Here is a 23,904-nt window from a genome sequence, read left to right as displayed (position 1 = left end):
CATCTGCATTGAGCCCCAGTGCTGTATCTTCTAGGCCATCCTTCCCACCACAGTAAGACTAAAGTTTTCAGTAACCAGAAACACACTGTAATTCCTCTCCTGGCCATCTGAAGAGGCTTAGCTTCTCTTCATCTCTACAACAGAGCTCTCCCTTGTGGAAGACAGGCCTACTCATTATCTGGAAGACTTTGTTGCGTACAAATAAAAATAATTTCCAAAAAAAAGTTGCAGAGTTGCGTTTCAAGAGGATATTTCTGCTGATAGCAAAGAATTAACAAACTATTTAAAGTGCAGAGTTTCTTCTACACTATCCTGATGGTGACCTCTGTCTTAATTTTTTTTCCAACAATCACCTACTCAAAGCAGGCAGAAAAGGAGGGAAGAAGGAAGAGGGTGAGAGGGAGGGAAGGAGATAGAGGGACACAGAGGAAAAGAGGGAGAAACAGAGAGGGACAGGCAGAGAGGGAAGGAGATTTCTGTTAAATCCTGCTGGGAACAGGAATGACAATCCCAAATCATGTGGGAAGCTTTTATAATGAAAACCACTGATCATCAAAGTTATCTATGTTTAGGAAACCTTTCTCTTCAACCTTGTTTACAGTTATTTAATATGGTAAGACTGCCTCCATCTCTCAAAATTTCTATTAAAACCACCTTCTTTCCATTAGAATAGTTTAGAGTAATAAAACCCCCCTCAGTATGCAGAACAGTGAAAGGAAGGCATTTGGATTTATTCCAGTTTAAAGAACAAATAGTGTAGCAACTTCAATGCTCAGATTTCTACATCTGTCATGCTGTGGAGGTGTTTGTGCTTAGCAAAGCTCATAGAACTTTTGTACTCCTAGTACAAAAAAGATATGACCTAAACTGTTCTTGCTCATAAAATATAATAATGAAAACAGATAATAGCTGGGTCTTGCATAGACAATTTTTGTTAGATGCCACATTTTTGATATAATAACACAGCGTTGAATATTTCATTCTTGTAACTTTAATTTCTCTTTGTTCTGGTTTGATCAAGATAAGATCAGTCCCAAATTGCTTTGGAATATTAGTTGGGTACCATGAATGCATTTTGTATTCTCTCAACCATAACTCATTACATGGAATTTGCTTGGCATCAGTAAGTCACTATCGCTTTTGTGTGTGTACGTATGTGTGGGAGCGTGTGTGGCTCAATACCCTGCTGTTAGGCTATTTAGTGATAAAATCTGATATAATAAAATATTAATTACAGCTGAAAGGTTGGGTGAGAAATATGAACTCAATTACAGTCCCATATTGTGAACAAAGGGCAGGGTGAAAAAATCCTTTAGTTATAGAGGTTTGGGATAATAAAAGAACAACTAGAACATCAGGCTCAAGCTGAGTGCTCCCTAAAAGGCCACCTGTTATTAATCTTCACATCAGGCATAGAATTTCAAGTAAATTAGGTCAAGATGAAAGATTTTTGCTTCTGATTTTTTTGACTTAACTAATTTAAAGATTTCTTTATCTGAGCAATCTTTTCTTTGATGTCATTGCAATTTAGTAATGAGAAATTTGTAACAAGCACAAGGACACAGCAATTATAATTAAAGGTTAGATATCATACATGGTACGCAAAATGATCACCTTATATGGTATAAAAATAGATAAGAACTAGCAGTTGATTCTAGAAGTCTTCGTTTCAGTCAGACTGGCAGTTTCTCAGTGCCAAACTGTAGCAGATGTGGTCCTACCATCTTAGAAAGCCAAGTTTTTTACAAAAAATACAAGAAGTGGAGGATAAATAATTTTAAGACTTCGTAATAAATACATTTCTGTTCATCTGAGGGTCCTGAGGGAACTGGTGGGTGAAGTGGCTAAGCCACTACCCATCATATTTGAGAAGTTGTGGCAGTCTGGTGAAGTTCCCACTGACTGGAAAGGGGGAAACATAACCCTCATTTTTAAAAAAGGAAAAAAGAAAGACCCGGGGAACTACAGGCCAGTCAGTCTCACCTCTGTGCCTGACAAGGTCATGGAGTGGATCCTCCTGGAAACTGTGCTAGGACACGTGGAAGATAAGGATTTGATTGGTGACAGCCAACATGGCTTCACTAAGGGTAAATCATGCCTGACAAATTTTGTGCCCTTCTACAGTGGGGTTACAGCGTTGGTGGAGAAGGGAAGAGCAACTGATGTCATCTACCTGGAGTTGTGCAAAGCATTTGACACTGTCTCGCATGACATCCTTGCCTCTGAATTGGAGAGACATGGACTGACGGATGGACCACTCAGTGGATAAGGAATTGGCTGGATGGTCACACTCAAAAAGTTGCCATCAACGGCTTCATCAACTTGCCATCCAAGTAGAGAGCAGTGATGAGTGGCATTCCTCAGGGGTTGGTATTGGGACCAGCACTGTTTAACATCTTTGTTGGAGACATAAACAGCGGGATTGAGTGCACCCTCAGCAAGTTTGCTGACGACACCAAACTATGTGGTGTGGTTGACACACTGGAGGGAAGGGATGGCATCCAGTACTGTGTTCAGCTGTGGGGCCCCCAACATTAGAAGAACGTGGACCTGCTCAAGCAAGTCCAGAGGAGAGCCACAAAGATGATCAGGGGTTTGAAGCACCTCCCCTGTAAGGACAGGCTGAGAGAGTTGTTCAGCCTGGAGAAGAGAAGGCTCCAGGGAGATCTTATAACAGCCTTTCAGTACTTAAAGGGGGCCTACAGGAAAGATGGAGGGGGCTTTTTACAAGGGCATGTAGTGATAGAACAAGGGGTAATGGTTTTAAACTGAAAGAGGGTAGATTTAGATTAGATGTAAAGAAGAAATTCTTTACTGTGAGGGTGGTGAGGCACTGGAACAGGTTGCCCAGAGAAGCTGTGGATGCCCCCTCCCTGGAAGTGTTCAAGGCCAGGTTGGATGGGGCTTTGAGCAACCTGATCTAGTGGTGGGTGTCCCTGCCTGTGTCAGAGGGATTGGAACTAGGTGATCTTTAAGATCCGTTCCAACCCAAACCATACTACGATTCCATGAGTCTATGTTCTGTTCCATTTACCTGAGTGTGGAGTCAGATGAATCATGAAACACAAGAGAATGTGACCAGATTGTAGACAAGCACAACTGGGACACAAAGTTAGTCCAAATCAAATAATTTGACCTTGAAATCCCATGCATAGTAGTAAATCATAAGAACTGAGCAATCTTATCTACTATTGCGGGCTAAAATATGCCATTATATCATTAAATAAGATTTTCATTGTCTGAAGAACTTTGGATTCTATTAACAGTGTTTTCTATTTCAATGTGTTTTGCTGAAACTATGGCAATATATTTTGGTACCAAGACAAAAAACATACTTTCAATGAATTTACATTTATGATACTTGGAACAATCCAAAGACCATTTCAAAGCATATTAATCAGCTTTATGTTCTTTGCTTAATTTCTTTTCAAAAAGAACACAGAAAAAGGATAAGTTCATAAATATGAGATAAAAATATCTTGGTATAGCAAGCGAGGTGCTTTTATAAGCCAATATTACACCATTTAACTCATCAGTTTTCAGGTTGCCAAGGCCAATTTACAACACAACTGGAAAGCATGGAAAAAGGAGTAAAGTATTTTCACACATTAAAAGAAATTAAAACAAAACTGTCTAAAATAATTTAGTCTTAAAAAAGAAAGAAGTTAGAGAAGATCTGAAGGAAATATTCAAAACTGAAAGCCATGGGAGAGCTGACTGATCCTTTCTTTTCAATCTGTCACAGAGAAAGAAAATATTGGTGCACAATGGTACTGAAGCAGAGATCAACGAGGAACAAAAGAGAAGAAACAATTCCAAGAGTCTGAACACATGCAAACTGATATGCAACAACCTGTGAGATCACACAGCCCATCTTATCAGAATCACAGAATCAGTAGTAGCTTTTCTGAAAGTGTATGCCTGACTCTCTGATATTCAAAGAAAGCTCACTACTGATTGCAAATTGTAGGTCTGCTTCTGATTAGACTGGAAAGTTTCATTACACGCTGGAGGGAAGGGATGCCATTCAGAGGGACCTTGACAGGCTTGAGAGGTGGGCCTGTGCAAACCTCATATAGTTCAACAAGGCCGAGTGCAAGGTCCTGCATATGGGTTGGGGCAATCCCAAGCACAAATATGTGATGAGTGGATTGAGAGCAGCTCTGCAGAGAAGGACTTGGGTATTGGTGGATGGAAAACTGACTATAGCCAGCAATGTGCACTCACAGCCCAGAAGGCCAACTGCATCCTGGGCTGCATCAAGAGCAGTGTGGCCAGCATGTCAAGGGAGGGGATTCTCCCCCTCTACTTCACTCTTATGAAACCCCACCTGGAGTGTTGTGTCCAGCTGTAGGGATCCCAGAGTAAGAAAGACATGGACTGTCGGAGCAGGTCCAGAGGAGGACCATGAAGATGATGAGGGGCTGGAGCACTTCCTCTATGAGGACAGACTGAGAGTTGGGGTTGTTCAGTCTGCAGAAGAGAAGGCTCTGGGGAGATCTTATAGCAGCCTTCCAGTACTTAAAGGGGGCCTACAGGAAAGATGGGGAGGGAGTCTTTATCAGGAAGTGTAGTGATAGGATGAGGGGTCATGGTTTTAAACAGAAAGAGGGTAGATTTAGATTAGAGATAAGGAAGAAATTCTTTACTGTGAGGGTGGTGAGGCACTGGAACAGGTTGCCCAGAGAAGCTGTGCATGCCTCCTCACTGGAAGTGTTCAAGGCCAGGTTGGATGGGGCTTTGAGCAACCTGGTCTAGTGGAAGGTGTCCTTGCTCATGGCAGGGGGGTTGGAACTAGATGATCTTTAAGGTCCCTTCCAACCCAAACCATTCTACGATTCTATGATTACAACACAGTTCCAGCTTCGGCAAAGTCACTGACAGTACCTGAATCAGATTCCACCCAGTTGCTTCCTGCTACGTAAGCCAGGGTGCAAAGAAGAAACAAACTTGTTATTTTTCTTGTTATATAATATGACAGAATGCTGTTAGCTAGTCTTCACAAATTAGGTAGAGAACAGATCTAGCAAGGTCTAAATGACCAGTTCACTTGGATTTCCAAGAAACCAGGAAAACAGACTCCCACCTAACAGGGACATTACTAGTTCTTTAAATCTATGTGGGATGAATGTGTTATGTCATTTCCCCTAAATAATTTTGAGATTCAAGTATTTTTTTAAGAAATACTATACTATGTTTTTATCATTCTACCATGTTCACAGTTGCTGGATATGATAAAATACTGTACTAGAATTAAAAGGAATGGAGTAACAGAAGAAGAGGCAGTCTTTTTGCAAGAGCCTGCCTGAGTAATTTCTACTTTCAAAGAAACCCAGGGCCAATAGCAAACCACAGGTTTCTTCCTCAGTAGCCCTGAAGAAGATCAGTAGCTACAGAAAGATTAAGTATAACAATAATGAAAAAAATACTTTGAGGAATAATGTGATGTTCTTAAAGAATAGGAGGATTTTCTCAGATCTAAATCTGTACATAAGTGATAAGATACACTATTGCTCATTCTCCTGTATTCAACTGCCAATTTATGTTTATCATATAAGATGCTGCATCCTAGAGCAGTGTTTTTCATTCTGTTCTCTGCAAATTCCTAGGGATGCACAGTTTGCAAAAGGTAAGAAAAACAAATATACAGCTTATAGATTTAAAATTGCAACTTAAAAGATGTGCACTTATGCTGCAATATCTTTAGGGGTTTACAAATTAAAAAAAACCCCACCCTTCTACTAAGAAAAACTGATTACAAGTACTATTCTACTTCAGTATTTTCTAGTAAACATAAACTGCAATGCTGTGACTATGCCCTGGAGAGTGTCCATGATGTATGGACACTCTGCAAGTGTAACAACATTCACGTGTGTAACTATGGCAAGTTGCACAGCTCTTATTTATGAATGCAAAATAACATGCACATGCAAATTGCTCAAGGAGCCTGGATATTACATAGAAATTAAGAAGTAGCATTTAGAACAGGAGATCAGCTAATAGATTAATGACACAATGTTAACACTAAAAAAATGAGATCTCTCCATATTCTACAAAGCTGTGAACTGGAAACTCACTACTGAATTGGGTTGGGGAATTAAGCACATAGATGTATTAAAATGAGTGGTTTATAAGTAGAGGAAGAACGCTTCTTTTTTCCCTTTTTCAAGGATGCTCTGCAACCTGCTGGTTTGTGTGCAGCACAGAAAGAAAAATATTTGCTGAGGCAGCTGAATGAATACACAAGACAATTTCAACAGGTTTTTTGATTCAAAGCTTGAAAACTGTTTACTGCTCATTAAAGCACTCACAGAGGATATGAAGTTTTTCAACGAGGGGATACAACGTGGAGCAAGGAGAGACTAGCTCAAACAGATCTGTTGTGGTGGTTTAAGATGTTGTCTCATTTGTCCATTTTCTCCTTCTGCCAGATGCTCTGCTTTCATGGGAGACTTGGTGGAAAGCAGCACGTGCCTGTGCTTCAGTTGCAACTGAAAAGCCTAGCGTTATCACCTAAGCAACCCAAGGCACAGACACGTTTTTTCCTGCCAACTCTGCTGTGGGAGAGCAGGACCACAGCAAAAATAACCATAAAAAATTCTCATCTCTCAATGTTATCATCTCTTTCCACAACTTAAATGCAGTGGGTCCTGGTCCAGCAATTTGGAAACGGAGATTACTGTCTGTGTTCATTTTCATCCTTTCTTCTCTACAAAAAGGCTCTGCAGGGCACTCTAATCAGCAGTGCAGAATGATGCAGGCAGATACAGAAAACGAGTCAGTTTTTGTGGCATTGTCCCCAGTTTCTCAGGACTTCTGTGGATAAATACAAGGCTGACCTTCTATTCTGTCAGTGAAGGTACAAGTCTTCCTCCTCCCTGCACTGGGAACGACTCTGGTAGGATTAGGTGGCATAGAAACCTTAGCAACATGACATTGTACAGCTCTTCCCACAGGAAATCTGGCTGTAGATAAAAGATTCTGCACAGTTCAGGATTAGCCGAAATGTTAAATACAGATGAGATTTTGGCCTTGTGCTTCTACTACCCTTTGAGACTAATCTGGAAAACAGCTTCAGCTCTAGATGTGAGAATATTGTTAATTCATTCGCCCTCATCTGATTTCCCCATGGTAATTTCTCCCTAAATTCAACATTTTTATAATGCCTTAGACATCCATCCCACCGCTCTCTGAGACTGTTTTAGGCTGAGGCATTTATACTGCTCCTGACTAAAGAGTTGCTGCTTTCAGTTGTAGAGCCCAATAAGTGACTCTAATGTTTCTTTATGTCATTTAGTGTAATCCAGTTGAGCAGATTAGCTTTTACTTAGCTATGCTTTAAAGTCATGATGCTTGTTGTAAATGCCAGTGATTTCCTTTCCTACTTAAATGAACAGTGTAACAGAAAGTAAGTTTTCATGTTAATGTTCAGTAAAATGAATACTCTTTCAGCAGCCAGTATGGGAAATGACAGTGTTTCACTAAGAGCATATCTGTACCTTTTCTTCCTCCTTCCATGTAGCATTCCTCTTTATTCTCTCATCTCCTTTAATTCTACCTAATATCAAATAAAAGCATTCACTTGTTTGCTTGCAGTGCATGATCAAAATGCTTTAGTACATGCAGAATATGTCAATCAAATATTATTCATACCGAGAGTTAGGAAGTCCCCCAGATTACTTTTTTCTGGAAACCACAGTCCTCCTGCCATACATTTATGTATTAATAACAGAATCTTTTTTAATGCAGCCATTTAGTGCTTCCTAGTGAATAAAGGGATTATACAAACTTGCTCAAAACACACAATACTGGAAGAAAAAAATCTTAAGGTCAACAGAAGTATGAAATGCACTATCAAAGAATCTGTGGAAAAGGCAATTTAAATGGTACAGGTTATTTCTGTGTTGTAACCTAAATTACGAGAAAAACCCTGCTGACTTTTGGCTCCCTGACGAAGACAACACTAGTCTATGTGAGCATCTTGACAAAAGCTCGTGCTTCTTTTGGGGTTTGTCATGTACAGAAAACTGAAAAAGGACTTTTGGCACCACAATGCCATGTGACTAACTCTCAAATAATACCACACCTCATAATCATTTCTATAAATTTATCTAGCGCTATCTTCCTGACATTTATAACTGTACCTGTTTCAGAGCTTCATTTCACCACTGGGTAGACACTTCATATTTGAGCTGTTTATTTACATGCTCTCTGAACTGAAATTGTTCTTCTTCCTCTCTGAAGTTTATTCCTCTGATGTATTTTTAGAAAACAGCCATGTCTTCTCTTGGTCTTAACTGGCTAATTGAAACAAGTCTAGTTCTCTCGGTCCCTCCATGTGTAACACAGGTTTGTCAATCCCCTGATCATTTATGCCATAACGCTCTGCTGCTATGGTGCTAGTACATTAGTATTTCTTGATAGATCAGAACTAGGCACAGAAGTTCACATGAGGTCCTGCCGTTGTCTTGTACAATGGCATTTACAGCTTGTCACCTTTGCTGGAAACCCCACCTGCTGTGTACGATCTATTTGCCTATTTCACAGTCATGCCATGTTTCGATGATTCACAGTCATACCACAAGCCATCAATACACACTTTCTTCTCCTCTGTTATTTCCAAAGATGAGCCTCTATCTTACAACATGCATCCTTGTTATTAGCTCATATAATGCAAACTTTCCATTTTATCCTATTTGTAGGAGGTTAATCCTGAAGGCTGTTCAATATTTTCTGTGCAGCATTCCAATCCAATGCTGCAGGCAGGATCTACTTTTACTGCCAAATGGATTATAATGTGTTATATTTATATCTGATATCTATAAACAAAACATGCAGAATGTTTTTGGGTCACCTCTCAGTTGATAATTCAGTACTTCACAATAAAGCACAATGAACATGTACTTACATCATGGCCACTAGATTAGAGCTCTTGTGAGCCACTTAAAAATACATATTTAATTTAAATACTTACGAAAGAAAACCAAGTAAATCTCAAGAAGCACAACAAATATATAGTATATGACATGGCTAAAGCACAGAAAAATTGACATGCAACATTGCCAAGGCTTCAGTACTAACAGGACCCAAGCAGCTATGGCTTCCAATATGACCTGCAAGACTGACTTGAGTGCTTATTTAGTCAAATGGGTGAACAATCACTAAAAGCAACTCCATACTTTTCACTTGGGACATCTCACTTTGGCATCCAGCACTTGAGAGCAAAAATACTAATGAGATTCAAACCCTCATGAAAACAAAAGAATTGTAGTGAGATGATAAGCCACAGTGGAAGATCTAATTTCACATTGACATTAAGGATATGGGAAGTGCACATGCATAATACACAGTAAGATCAACAGTGAAAGCTCCCAGAGACAGCAATGGGGTATATGTGCCTGACAACTCCTAACCATGGTTTTACAGGATTTCAGAATGGGTCACTCAGCACTGCAACTACAAACTAACATAACAGCTACTATGATACAAACTGTCAGAAAATGACTTTAAAATGTCTCCAGAAAGTACATCCCCACATAATCCTGTTCAACAACCGTTCGGGGAAATGTAGCTGACTCACATACTCCCCTTTCAATCCTTCCACAGCACACAGTAAAACGAAAACAAATCCCTGGCATACTTCAGTAAACACAGGGCAACAGCATCTCTTTCTCACATTTTCAAGGAGTGCTCTGGTTGTTCTACGTTTGAACTCGGGTATGTATAAACTGAGTACACTTTTAAAAATCATGCAATGCAGTAATTTCCAGAGATGTTCATAACTCTTTCATTGTGGTACCTAAATGAAACACTCTCTCACTCAAGGCAAGTGCCCAGAAATACACTTGAGCCCCCTACACACTCAGTGGGAGAGAGAAACATGTCTCTTTACAACTCCAGAGGGCTATTCAGAGATGATGGTGGGATTGTACCTCTCATACTACCCCTACGGGGTGATCAATGTGCCCGTAACTGAGGAACTACCTAAACTCAGCAAGAAGTAGATGCTTCATTTAAAGATCTGAAAGGCACTTTATTTGGGGCTTTACTGTATATGTCTACATCTGCTCAGGATACAAATGTCTGAGCTGTCTCATGAGAGATGTGACAGTCATGTCAGCTTTTTCCACAATAACCTAACAACTTGAGCATGTTCTTGGAAACTGGAAGCCAGGGTTCAATACTGTTTTCAACCTGAGAGGCTTTCACCATACTGCTCTCACCTGCCAGCCATCTGAACAGTGTTACTCTGGTCTCCTGCTGAGGCTGGCTGGCCTAGCATGCAGAAGAATCAGAGAAGCAGGAGAGCATTCATGAAGCAACTTGCCTAAACAAATGGAGACTCTCCTTATTCTGTCCATTATTTCCTTTTTTATTCAATGACCATCTAAAATATAGCACACTGAATGTCCTGTGAGAAAGAAACAAGGACTTCAGGTTGACTAGGAAGAGCTTTAGGAACTCCTAAAGTTCCTAGTTAGAGGTTTCTGCTGGTTTACCGAGAATATAGCGAAACTTGAGAACAGGCTGATGGCTCAGACTTGCTAACACTGAGCTGCCTAAAATCCATCTAAGCTGTATCTGTAACAGGAGATTGAATACAGAAATGTAATGCTGTTCTCCCTGTTAAATGGTTTGAAAGGTCCCCAGCAGGGCTTTGGCACCAGCCAGCTACCACTCTCCCTAAAATTTCTAGACATGAATCAGGGCTCATTCCCAACTGGCAATCTGAAGGTGGTCACAGCGCCTGAGAGCTCTGCAGTATGAACATGGACTGTTTTAGACAGTTGGACTCAGTACCAGAGAATGGTACAGAGCATACAAAATTCACTAGTAAATATGCACGCCTAAAGTCTGAACTCAAGTAGGCTAAGTTGAGTGGTGAGTAGCCATTCCTTGGAAACGGATCATGGAAAAATGACACTGTTCTGTTTCTTCCACACTCAGAGACCAAGCTGTTCATTTTAGTAAGTAGATTTAAGAAAAACATGTTTTATCAATTCTCACTGACGTTGGCAGTCCAGAGCCAGCAAAACAGAGTATGAGTTCCAAGAGTTTATGATTCACCAGCTGAATTGCTGCTGGACTCCACCATTCACCAGGGAGATTGGAATAATCCAGTGGTCCAAAGGATGTTAGCAGAGAACTAACCTAGCTGAACTGGACTATCACGCAGTCAGAATGAGAGGTAAGCAAAACAGAGAAGACTATCATTAGGAATTATGCAAAGATACAGTCTCCACTGCATCCTAATTAAGGCCAGCATGTAGAAGGAAGGTAAAAAAAAAGAAAGCAGAGCCTCATAAGAGTGCAGCAAATTTTTCAATTGTTAATTATAACCAGAACCCATGAGAAAGTACTGGCGAGTTATGAAACTGAAGAATAATCTCTTCAGAGATATGGAATAATCTATTCTCTCTTTTATTCTGGAATTGCTCTAGCTTGCTTTATTTATCATAGATTAATTTTTATTAATCACACTGCTAAATGACAGACAGCATTACATGCTGGGTTCTCAGTGACACAAATTACTACTTAAAAGCATCAAGAATCAATGCTCCTTTTACCCAGGGACTATGTGAGAAGTCTCAGTAAAAAAGGACCATGGAAATTTCTGAACAAGCCAGCAGGACATGTGAAGCTGTATCATGCATGCCCATGCAATACATACTGTAAATTCTATCTCAAGTCACAGTAAAAATCCAAGGACAAGTTCTACTGCATAACAAAAAAGAATTACAGCATTTTTACAGCATAAGCAATTATTGTACTGTTCCCTCAATGAAACTGAAATTGACCCTTCTGCTGTAAATAATTATACTTCTTGCTATAAAGAAGTGACAATTATGGGCCTTAATAAAACCCTGTCCCTTCTGTATCACAGACATCCTCAAACAAGTTTACTGTCTGCCTTACAGGTTGTAAAGCTATGATTTGGAAATACAGTTTGCAAGCAAGAACTGACCCTACAGCATACAATTCAAGCCTTTATGTTTACAGACCCTTAAACAACAGAAAGGATGCTTGTGGCAAGCAAATTGAAGAATGGACAATAAGTTCCCTTCATGCTCTTTAGACCTTGTGGTCTCACAGTATTTCAAAAGGCTATATTTTGAACAGGACATTTCAGAATACTAGTGAGTTAGTAATGCGACTTGATCATATATAGTTACGTTATTTCACCATAACCATTTCTTTATCATAAATCCACCAAATATCTAGACTGTTTTATCAGTGAGCTCTTGAAAGGCCAAAGTTCACTTTTCATTTTATTGGAAGCTTTCCAAATCTCTCCTGGTAGATGTACAGTTTTGATATTTCTCTCCTCAGCTGTGTCTACATGAGATTTTCTTTTTTCTCATTACTGCATTACCATGTAATGTCATTGGGAATAGAAGGCAATTACAATAACATGATAGCATTACATAATATGCTAGGTAGGAATTGTGAGAGAACAGAGCTAAAAATACAGATATTTCAATGCTTTTATTTGCATGTGCTGTTGCCATGTTTTTGCCTACACAGAATGCTAACACATCTCTTATTGTACAAATCAGCATTTTCCCATTTGAAAACTCATGTGTTCACTTATCCTGAATTTATAATCATACTCATGATGTCTGCCTCCATAATTCATGCATGGGAATTAATGCTGCACTCTTACCACGCAACACAGAAACTCAGACTGAGACACCAGTACCTCTTCTTCTCTGAGAAGTGGATTGCAACTTCAAGGCCCAGTCCTGTGGCTGCCATGTATTCACAACAGCAATGCAAGTGCCCCGTGGTCTCTTCAAGGTTATGGAAAATATCCTGAAACTTTTGTATTCAGAGTACTTGAAGCCCTGCTGCTTTCTGAGTTCCAGTGATGTCTGCCACTGGTTTCCAAACAGCCTGGCTAGCTTGCTAGCTTTTGTTTGGATTTCCTGATTGTCAGTGAAACAATTTAATTTGCTGATCTGTTGACCAGGTGAGTGTTTTTGTGAAGATGGTAAGTTTCAAGAATAAAGGTAGGGAGTGGCTTCTCTGGAAGGCTGTCTGTCAGATTGGAGGGTCCTGCAAAAGATCTCTCAGGCTTCGGATGATTCCATTTCTTCCTATGGAAGTGTCTGAACAGTATTGCATGCCCTAGCTGATGTGGCACAAGGAGTGCAAACTTCTGCTGCCAGACTATGAGAAAGTGAGTAGACACAGTGACAAAGCAGAGGGGATGGCCAGATGTGTAAAAGGCTGATCCTCATGGCATCAGTCATGCTGGAAGAAAGAGATGAGGCCCTAAGACATGTCTCCTACCTTGCAATGTGTATGGCAGGGATGGGAAGGCAATTATGATCTCTGCTTCATGTGCACTGCATGGTGGTTCCAGTGGGGAACTGTTGCACTGCATATGAGTCTTTGCATTTCAAAGGTGACCACCTCAGTTTAAGTTACTCTTTCGTTCTACTAGTCAATGGGTAGGAATTAGGTGTCCTCTGTCATTCATTTATGAATCATTATGCTATGAATGTTGTTGAAATGGCTAAGACATGTACAAAAGGAAGTACTCCCTGGACGTGGTATGACAAAGGTTTCTTTAGACCATGCATCTTCCTTTTAATCATGCTGTTCCTATCCCAGGGACCATGTGCAGATGGCCTTAATTCCACCTGTGACAATGAACCCAGTACTTACAGGGTGCCTTTAAAAGTCGGGATTAGGCCAATAAGAAATTGTAAACCTCTGTGGAATTTAGACAATCTGAACACATCGTGAAGTGTTTATTTGATGAAGTAGTAGAAAGGAGTGCTTATCACTTTAGATAACATGTAGTTTGAAATTTCTATGGTAGTTTTCAGCTGCACTTCAAAATACTTAATATGGCCTTTTGGGCTGAAATATACATTACTTCTTCAGGGAAGAGAGATTAAAAGTACGTTTCAAAATTAAGCACTACAAGCAAAGAGATGTTTACTTTATTTTCCCAGTAGAGTTGTTCTTATATATGCATGCTGAAGAAGTTGGGCACACTGATGATAAAGGGGATGCACTGAGAGTACAGAAACTGCCTTCACTCTAGCGCGCTCTCAAGCTTTCAACTCACATAATGCAAAGTTTATTTGTTTCCTTCTGCATGTTTTCTTTAAGGTACTTTTAAATTTTAATACTTAGAAATTGCTGCAATTGTCTCTCTCTCTCTCATCCTGCCTGGGCTTTGCAGCCCCAGGTGCTGCTGGCCTGATCCCACATACTCAGCGCAGGAAGTACTCTGGTATCCTAAACGCCAAGTGTTGCATCCACAGGGCACTGCTAGCTGATACGCTTGGCCCTCCTGTTCTCTCAGTTTTCGCTGGAAGAGGAAAGCACCAATTGTGTGTGGTGTCCACTCATGTAGACAGGGTGGCTGAATGGCCCATGATTACTGATTAGAAGGGTTTAATGGGGCAAATCCAGCTTTCCAAACTCTGTACTGTAAAAGAAAAGAGACCAGGAAGCAGAGTAGAGTCTGGATGGTCTTGCCTTCTTTTTTATCCTTTTTCCTCCTTTCCCCAGTCTGCTGGTCTCAGAGCGCTTGCTATTGCCAGGTGGTTCCGTTGTTACCTGGGACAAAATCTTTGGCATGTTTACTGTTAAGGCTTTTTGAGGATGTGGCACAGAATAGCAGGAGGGGGGTGGTATGGTGACAGCATTTTGCTGATTATGTAAGCGAGATTAAAGAAGTGGAAACACTTAAGCTTTGTCATGGCAAGACTGAATGGAAATCTATGCAACAAAGAAAACTTGCTTCTCTGTGCTGAAGCTAAAAGCTTGCTGGAAAACTTTTCCTGAGGAGGTCACAAGAACCTCTTATAATGAAATGCGGCAAACAATCTAAAGCTCTTTCTGACATAGATGAATATATAAATAACGCTAAATACATGCAGTCACTGAGCATTACATTTTTCATGTCTGTATGAGCCAGATCTTTGCAATAAATCAGCATTCCTTAGTTGATGTATATGGAACTGACCTATCTATGTAGCTGCAGACAATATGGCTAAAGGGTGTTTTAAACTTTAGGCTAACCTGCCCCGAAGAAGTAAAAGGTACAAATGATACTGCCTTGGAAGAGTGAGTCCCTCAACAGATATTGAAGAGCCCTCACATAAAAAACGCTTGCATTTGTATGCTTTTCATGCAAATTCTTTAAAACTTTACTGACTCTTACATACACGTATCTTCGGAAAAAAGAGAATATCCACAATAAGACATATATCACACAATTTCCACAGAGCCATCATCTTAAATATAAAAAAAAAAAGGCCTTGCAAATTACAAGCATTCTAAAAATCAAAATAGCTTGGCCAGCTGTTAAAGAAGTGCATACATTCATCATTACTGAATGCATTACTGCTTTAAACGTATATAATTCTGAAATAATCTCCTTGAAATAAAGACAGCAAGAGCCATAAAACATGCTGGACCTGAAATTGAAGACAAAGCAAGCAGTATTTGTTGTATTAAAACTCTGAGAAAATACATTTTAATCATGTCTAGTCTTATTAATTCTAAAACAACATGGAATGCCATTTGGCCTTCATGATTAATGTGTACTTTATCATTGTAAACAGAGTTTCCTGAACATTTCTATAAAGTCTGCTTTTTGAAGCACATTTAAACAATCAGCATTGCCTCTTCTCTCCTTTTAAGTTGTGGTGGTTGTGTGTGGATTCTAAATAAGGTATAAGATATCAGGACTTTTCATCCTAAAGTAGAGAAAAAGAATTTAATCACAGAAAAAAGCTGGAATTCTGAATGACCTCAGTATTAGCCTTGCTGTCTTGAATGGTAGAATTTGTGCTCTCCTTATCCATCTCAGGAATTAAAAAATTTTATGTGACATGGCTGATGTGTTGATCAATAAAACAACAACAATCATTTACACTGCAAGTTTAGTGCAGTTTCAAAAATCTGCATTAACCAAGCCAGTAGTTGTAGCAGAATCAATAGACAAGGCATCTTGCTTAGTGGTGTGCATAAATGAAGTATGACTAAACTTTTAACACCCAATGAATACAGATTAAGATGATAAACTCCATATGCAGAATGTATTCTGCAAGCTGTGCAATGACAGTGTGCTTCAGAGTGCAATGCACAACAAAATATTAAAAGTATCAAGAAATTCTTACTTTAATTTTCACTCTGTGCTTCACTCAGTATTTACATTGTGACTTTGCAGTCAGTATTAATTTTATTTTAAGACCTGTTGCAAAGGACCTCGGTAAATTTGCTGTTGTGTGTTCATCTGTCAGTTCTATAGCTTCATGTTACTTTAAATCTCTCCTTCTATTTTTTGAACCACTCATCCCCTTATTTGGCACACTTTAGCTTCCTAACTAGCTCCCTTCTATTGTCAGTGAAGTTTCTGACGTGTCACTACTGCTATAAGAGTCAATCATCTTTAGTTCACAATGTAGATAAAAGGAATTAAACTGTTTTTGGTCTGATATGTTTGTGTTTAAACAACAATACTCCAACTAGTATTATTTTAATCCAGATGGTTAAATTCAGAAGGACTACACTTTGTGAGATAAAGACAAACATCAAATCATTCTGTTTCTAATCTAATCTGCTACATCAAACAGTTTCATTAAATCTGTTTTAATTGTTCTCTGTTTTTTTCTCAGCTGGTTCAGACTTCCCCAAAGTGTTACACTGTCTTTTTAAAAAGTTGTTTGAAAGACCAACAGGATGGCATTTCTTATATGCAGATCGACAGACATATAATATCTAATGCAATAATGAATATATGGCATAGTAAAAAAAAACTAATTAGATGAAACTTTGATTATTCTGAAGAAATCCAAAGAACATTTGTTCTCATTTATGCATATACGAGTACACCACATCTGTATTTCCCAGAGAAACAGAAATTACCAAATACCTTAGCATCAAGATGAAAAAAATTATAGTCATTCACTATATGAGGAAACTCTTCCTACACTAACAAAAGAATTAACCATTTTTGATGATACATGATTAGCCAAAAGGAAAAACATTTTAAAACCTCTGAAAAATCTGTATTTCGCTAAACTGTATTTCCATTTATTCAGAGTATTGAGCTCATTACTGGTTCTCATTCAAAATAATCTAACCATTCCTCTGTTTTCTTCAGTGAAAAGTAGGCATCTTTTATTCTAATTAATGAAGGACTTACACAGTACCGTGTAAATGGCAGTGAAATAAACCTCTGCAAATTGGAAATTCATTAATAGGTACATTAAAGAATCATTAAAGAATCAAATAAAGAATCTAACATTAAAGAATCTGAGCCACTGGTTTTCCAGGCTGATTTTTTTTTTTTTCTATTTCTGCTATCATGGTCAATTAAATGTAAATACTTTATGAATGTTATAGTACATATTGTTTAAATTGGCTTACTTAGAGCTGATTATCTTAAATTGTGAAGTAAACAAGAAGAGTGAATATTAAAGACAGTAGCTCAGCATAAAAAATGTGATATGCCCTTGAACTTATAACACTGCAGTAAGCAATTACCTTAAAGAAGCCACCCACACAACAGAACTATGGCTTTGTTCCTTATCTTCAAAGAACAAGCCACTTGCATCTGGATCAAATCCTTTAAACAATACACGAACACTCAACATCAAAGCACTTTCATTTTCTTCAGTTATTTAATTTAATTAGAGCTAATACAGACATGAATTTAGAGACTGATTGCTGTGTAGAAAATCCCCAGAAAACATGTTCAAGAAATTAATCAATTTGGTTTTAATTTTATAAAGATATTTCCCCAATACCTGACAGGAGCGCCTCTGCTCTGTGCAGGTTTCAGCAAGACTGTCACAGTGCTGTCAGTTTGATTCAAAGGTGTTTCAAGTTCATACGGTGGCATAGAGGGTGCTAGAATAAGAAAAGAAAAGAGGCAAAAATAATCATTATTCCTGTATTTCCTCTTTCAAGAGCTGTATCTTTATTTGAATAGGTAATTTTAAAGACTTCTTCAAATATAAAGACCACATTATAGGACTAAGATGCTTTCTGTTACAACACAAGTGTGAGACAACTGTTAAATAACTTCAGAAAAAAACCAACCAACCAAAGAAATCACAGATCACTGCCAGTTTCAAGACAAGAAACTGATACTAGTAGGAGTAAGTTTGCAGAAAGTATTAAGAATCCATGACTTGGAAATTAAAAGTTATTTCAAGAAGAGCATCTGCAAATGTGCATGCTGAAGCGACAGTAGTTTTTGAAACTGAGCCCAGCTTTCTCCTTATGTCAGTGCTATTAGGATGCACTCTCAGAATTTGTCATTCCTGGAATTTTAACTAGTGCTGTAACTGTCCTGGGTCTGTTGTCCATCAAAGACATAATTTACAATAAAGAAGCCGGATTATCACCATGAGAACTTATCCTAGTTTGAAGCCACACTCAATAGCACTTTTACAAACTGTGTCTTCATTAAGGAATTACAGTTGTGATTAAAACAAACAATGCCTCAGTTACTGTCTTTTACTGTTGCTACATTTTCAGTGCTATCGTCTAGTCACATTTTTATCATTATATTGGATGGAAGGCTGTTCAGTTAATTGGTTGGTTAGCAGTCTGTTGTATCTTTATTGTTCAGTTGTTAATGATGATACACAATTAACAGATTTAAAGGGTATAGAAGCAAAAAGTGGTCAGTGCAATGACCTTTTCTGTGCACAGGAATAATGCAGGGCAGTAAACTTCCCTAGACTAATTCCTGCTTGAAAAAGAAAATACATTTGGTGGGGGAGAAGATCTTTTCTTTAGTAGGTTCTTCCAACGGCTAATTATACTTCATGTGGAACATGGGGACCTATATGGCACCTCAATTTGTTTAGCTTCATCTTCCAGCCACTGGATACTTCGTGTACCATACTGATGAATTTACCCAGAGTATATTATGCTCCACAAAGAGATAATATCAACCTCTAGGCTCCTCTAACAAATAAAATAGCTCCAACAATGGCAGTCTTTCTTTCCAATCCTTTTCACCTTCCCAGCAGTAGCTGCATCTACTTGAAAGTTATATTAACTTCTCTCTCCATATTTCCTTATATATCCAAGTAAAGACTGCATTAACACTTTTGTCCACAACTCTTCAGTCTGCTATGAAAACATTAACAACATCTTCATTCCTTTTCATTGATATTCTTCAGTCTTGAAATGCTTCACAAATAAGAAAATGAATCTTCAAAAACCTCTCTGTAAGCTGAGCGAGTTTTATTCTGTTTACAATCCTGGATATAAGGCACAAACATTTAGACTAGCCATTTTAACTAATTTGGGTACCCACTTTAAGAAGCCTAAAGGCATAAAATTACACAGTATTTCAAAGATTTGGACACAATTTTCACCTATTTCAGTTCTGCAGTTTTGAATATCCAAAACTTTTTCACATAATGCCCCATTCTCATGTTGACCACCCTGAAAATGAGGGAAGCACGGAGTAGCTACATCTCTAAAAACCTATATGAACTCTGAACATATTTGGAACACTCTAAGAGTCATTTTTTGCCCTTGGTCTCCTGCCCACATCTTACCAAGTCTTGTAATCTTCCTAATTTATGACTCCTAGGTCCCTACTTGCACTCTTTACTAATCTTAGTCTCCGTCCACCAAAATTGTCTTCTTATACAGGATATGAGTTGTGGTTCTCCCTGTTCCACCTTTTAGTCCTGGCTACTTTTTCTCTTCTCCACAGATACCTGGGATGTAATCTATTCTTATAGTTTCCTCCTGTTTAGCTTAGGACTCTTTCTTCTCCACACTGCTCACATGTAAAGACGGAGCTTATCAGTAAACGGAGAAAACATGCCTGTTCAGTTTTTGCAACCGCACACCCTGGTCTTCAGCAGCAGAAAGCTCAGATGCACTAGAAGGTAAGGCCTGTAGAGACTCTCTATGTGTTGGGCCACACTGAGTTGATGAACACAGGCAAGGCTCCAAAAGCTCGGGGAACTTAAATCTATTTAGCGAGTATGGCACCTATGGTGACATTCGCTGCTCAATTCTGTCAATTTTCTACCATTTGTGTGCAAACTGCAACATTTACAAATTGCCCAAATCTGAACCGATTTTCAGAGTGATGGCTCAGAGTAACATCTCCTTGCTAAATATTCAAATCCCTGTTTGAAAGCACTTCAGCAATGTATCGGTCACTAGAATCGTTCATAATGTAATGGATGAAATTTTTCTTAGTACAAAAGGCAGCATACAAAATTTCAGGCCGCACAGCTGACTTTTCATAAATTATATGCAACAGAAAACAGTCTTCTAATAGAGTGCCCATCAATTTTGATAGCATGCACTGCTGCAAGCTCTGCTTTTGGTAATACATATTAACATACAGATCACTTCATCCATCAGTGCCAATCACACAACTGTAGAATGAAACATGGCAACTATTTACAGTACAGAACAGTACTACTCAAACACTTAGGAAATTAAGAGTATTTTATTCAGATGAAAATGCAGTCTAGGGTTAGACAAGGTAAAATGCAATAACTCAATTCAGAAATTGGTCAGAATGAACTGTTGCCACCTCATCTGTTCCAAAAAATAGCAAAACCTTTCATCCATAAATGTTCAGCAGTTTTGTTTCACATCTTCCCAGATTGGAGAGCACTGGACACATCAAGAGCCTCAAAGTCTTACAGTGAGACAATGAGATCACAGGCCAATAGCACTGAAAAGAGGCTACCATAATCAACAGCTAAAATTTCAGTTGTGATTTTCCAATGATACGAAGAAAGGTACGCATTCTGCTCCTATTTTAAATTCATCAAGAGATTGGCTTTAACTACCCATGGACAAGGCATAAACACTCCCTTTTAGCAGAATAACTAGCATGAAGTAAATGAGAGAGCAGGGTGCAGACAAGACAGCTTGCAGAACTTTGCCACGAGGTAGGTTGGAGGTTAGCCTGATTCCCAGGCGTGCCTGCAATGTCTGTTCACATTAAGGAGTTTTAGTTGGTGACATATCAAATTTAGAAAAGAACAACAATTTAAGATCCAGCGCTATTCCAACATGTCCAGATTCTTATCCACTCTCAACAGCCTCCTTCCTTCCTCACTCTAATAAGGGCTGATTCTGACATCCTAACTCATACCAAGTCTTGCTGTGTCAGAAATTGATTTCTAACAGAGAAAGTTGCTGCTCAGTATAGGAAAGGGGATGGAAAATGAACCCCATCTTTACTGATCAGTGTTAATTATATTTAGACTTTCTCTAAAGAATAATTTTCTAACTTGAAAATTAACTTTTTTTTTCTCTACAAACATCTGTACTGCAGTCATTGCCACCTTGCGTTAACTACCCTTTTCTATAACAAGAAAAAAGGAATTGCTCTATTTCTGATTAACTCTTGCTACTTTTTTTCATTCCAGTGAGGACAGAAAATGAGTGATGGGGAAAAGTACGCAGAATGAGAGTAAAAGAGAAAGAAGATTTTGTACCCAAATGCTTTCCTTTATCTTTTCTAAAAAGCACAGTTGAACACAAATAGGTAAGGCAATTTTTCTATAAATATTATCAAGGGGCCACAGTTCAACCGTCAGTTTAATTCCCAAGAAGACTGTAGAGAAGTGAAGAACAAAGGGATTTCAACTGTAACTTTGCAAAACATTTTGTCATCAATTACATAAGAATTTTAGAGGATGTAATAGTATTGCACCCCATCAGCTAGAGCAATGAAGTGTTCCTCTGCCTCTGGGAGGGCTTTAAAATATTGTTCACGGATCTGCAGAAGTGTCAGTCATGCTGCTGTTATCTGAAAACCCCTAGTCCTGATACTCTTGTCTAATACAGTTTCATACCCACTTCAGTCCACACGCCTGCTAGGAACATACGCAGGCTGGCAGTCAGCTGCACTTTCTAAGTGAGCGCTAGACATACAGTATTTCTGCTCTACTCTCAATTGTTCATGGCTCATTAAAGAGATTTTCCAGCACCGTTACTGTACTAATTTAGAATCATGTCAAGGCTGACTAAGCTCTGAATGAAACCCTCATCCTCATGTCCAAAAAACCCTATGCTAAATGTTGCAACAGCAGCTGGCACTCACTGCAGGCACATAATTCACAGGGTTTCTTGGGTGGTAAGTTACAGTTGTGAACAGGAATTTCAAAGTACTAGCCGATATTTAAGCACTTGGAAGTTTCTCAGATATGTTAATATATGTCATTTTGACATCTTCAGGGAAGAATGTGTATTTTACATTTTTAATTTAATGCTTGTTAAATCCTAAAGAAGAAGTAAGCAACAAAAGAATTACCCATGTCATTATAAGCAAACAACAATATTCTTTAATCAAGTACCTGATATTTTAGTGGTGAACTGATTTGTGATTGGAGGTCCAAAGCCTTTAGCTGTGCTGGCTCTGATGGTAAAGGAGTAGGTAGTGCCAGGATACAGTCCAAAAAAGAGATAGTGTGTTTCATTTCCTAGCTTTGAGACTCGTCCACTTTGATTGGATAAATCTATTTCTGGGTCAAAGGAACTGACTGCTTTGTAGGTGATCTGCAAAAGAATAAGAAAGTTATAAACTGCCTTGAGCAGATGGACAGAGATTGCATCTTTATCCAGTAAACCCTTCTGATGTATGCGCTGTCAGACATTTTATGATAAGCTATCTTACTCTTATACTCTTCAAATCCTGAATCCCACGAAGGGACACAGAAGCTCAGCCATAACTGGTATGAGTTATTACTTTTATAGATACAGAGACTTAGAGGCAGCTAGATTACAACTCTAAAGGATGGGTTCAGGCTTACATTAATTCTTTCAAGATGCTGGCTTTAACAGTGTCATTTTTTGAATTCATGTTACTGTTGGTTTTGATCAGCAACAACAACAAAACCAAAACAACCAGGTAAAACAGATAAGTGAATAACGGAAGGTGTAGATCCCAGTTCCAGCTGACTTCACTGTAATTACACTTTGCTCTGAATAAGATTATCTGTAAAAGATGATAAGGGCAGCTTAAGGCAAATTTTCAGAAAGTGGGTAAAGCTTGTATTTTAGTCTGAAGCTTAACTATTGTAATTGCTAATTTGGAATTTTTCAGGTTATTAGACTGTACCTAGGTCAGATTCTCATTTGGAGGAATGGAGAGATAAAATGTTAAGTAATATATATGCAGAATGCACATTGTACCCTCAGTTACTTCTTTGATTCAAACAGTATTTTTAGTTTTCAATAGAAACATTAATATAAGTTCACAGTAAAACATGATCCAGATTTCTTCTATTAATTACTAATTTCCATGCACTGTAATGAGAATTTAAAAATAAGAAATCCATTAAAAAATTAAAAAGTAAAAGTGATTCATCCCTCCTTTTTACTTTTAAAGTTTCATTTGTATGCAAATAATTTCAACACTTATTATAGAAAATGATAATTGACATTCTTCTTGCTATATTTATTCCATATCATTATAAGTAAGAAGACCACAAAACAATACATAGAAACATCTAAGTGTTGGCATTGCACACCTTAAACACTTGCAATTTCCTAAAACCTCTGACTTAATGAAAATTGATTTTTATATGACCCATCTAATATAACATCAATAAAGTGCTGAAAATTAGTAATAAAAACTTTGATACCATCTAGATAAACCCCAACATTATCTCAGTAGATACAGGCAGATCCTCTACAACTCCTCATCCATAAATTGAACTGAAAGTGCATAAAAACCGCTCAACTAACCCTCCTAATTATAACAGAAGACAGAAGAAGATTACACTACCAAATATCTGAACTTTTATCATAAAGAAATTAAGGTTACATATTGCCCAAAAGAATCTCTCTTTCTGATGGTAAATGTTGTTATGTCTGCTTGTGGGACAGTAGGTCTTAAGATTTTTTGGAGATTTTAAAAGACAACTTAGA

The 23,904-nt window shown here is 38.4% G+C and overlaps 1 protein-coding gene across 6 annotated transcripts in view; it reads right to left on the bottom strand.

Moving 5' to 3' along the window:
• PTPRM (protein tyrosine phosphatase receptor type M) overlaps positions 1 to 23,904 on the bottom strand; it is a 506,702-nt gene that overhangs the window by 209,928 nt on the left and 272,870 nt on the right. For all 6 annotated transcript variants that reach the window (XM_074821657.1, XM_074821666.1, XM_074821694.1 and 3 more), the window contains exons 10-11: positions 22,329 to 22,530; positions 17,778 to 17,880 (exon numbers count right to left, since the gene is read on the bottom strand). In XM_074821657.1, coding sequence (XP_074677758.1) covers positions 17,778 to 17,880; positions 22,329 to 22,530 — 305 coding nt within the window. The remainder of the gene's footprint in view (positions 1 to 17,777; positions 17,881 to 22,328; positions 22,531 to 23,904) is intronic.

Source organism: Strix aluco, chromosome 1 (genome assembly GCF_031877795.1).
Source record: "Strix aluco isolate bStrAlu1 chromosome 1, bStrAlu1.hap1, whole genome shotgun sequence".
NCBI lineage: Eukaryota > Metazoa > Chordata > Aves > Strigiformes > Strigidae > Strix > Strix aluco.
Note: the sequence above shows the minus strand (reverse complement) of the source record. Positions and strands in the feature narration are given on the sequence as shown.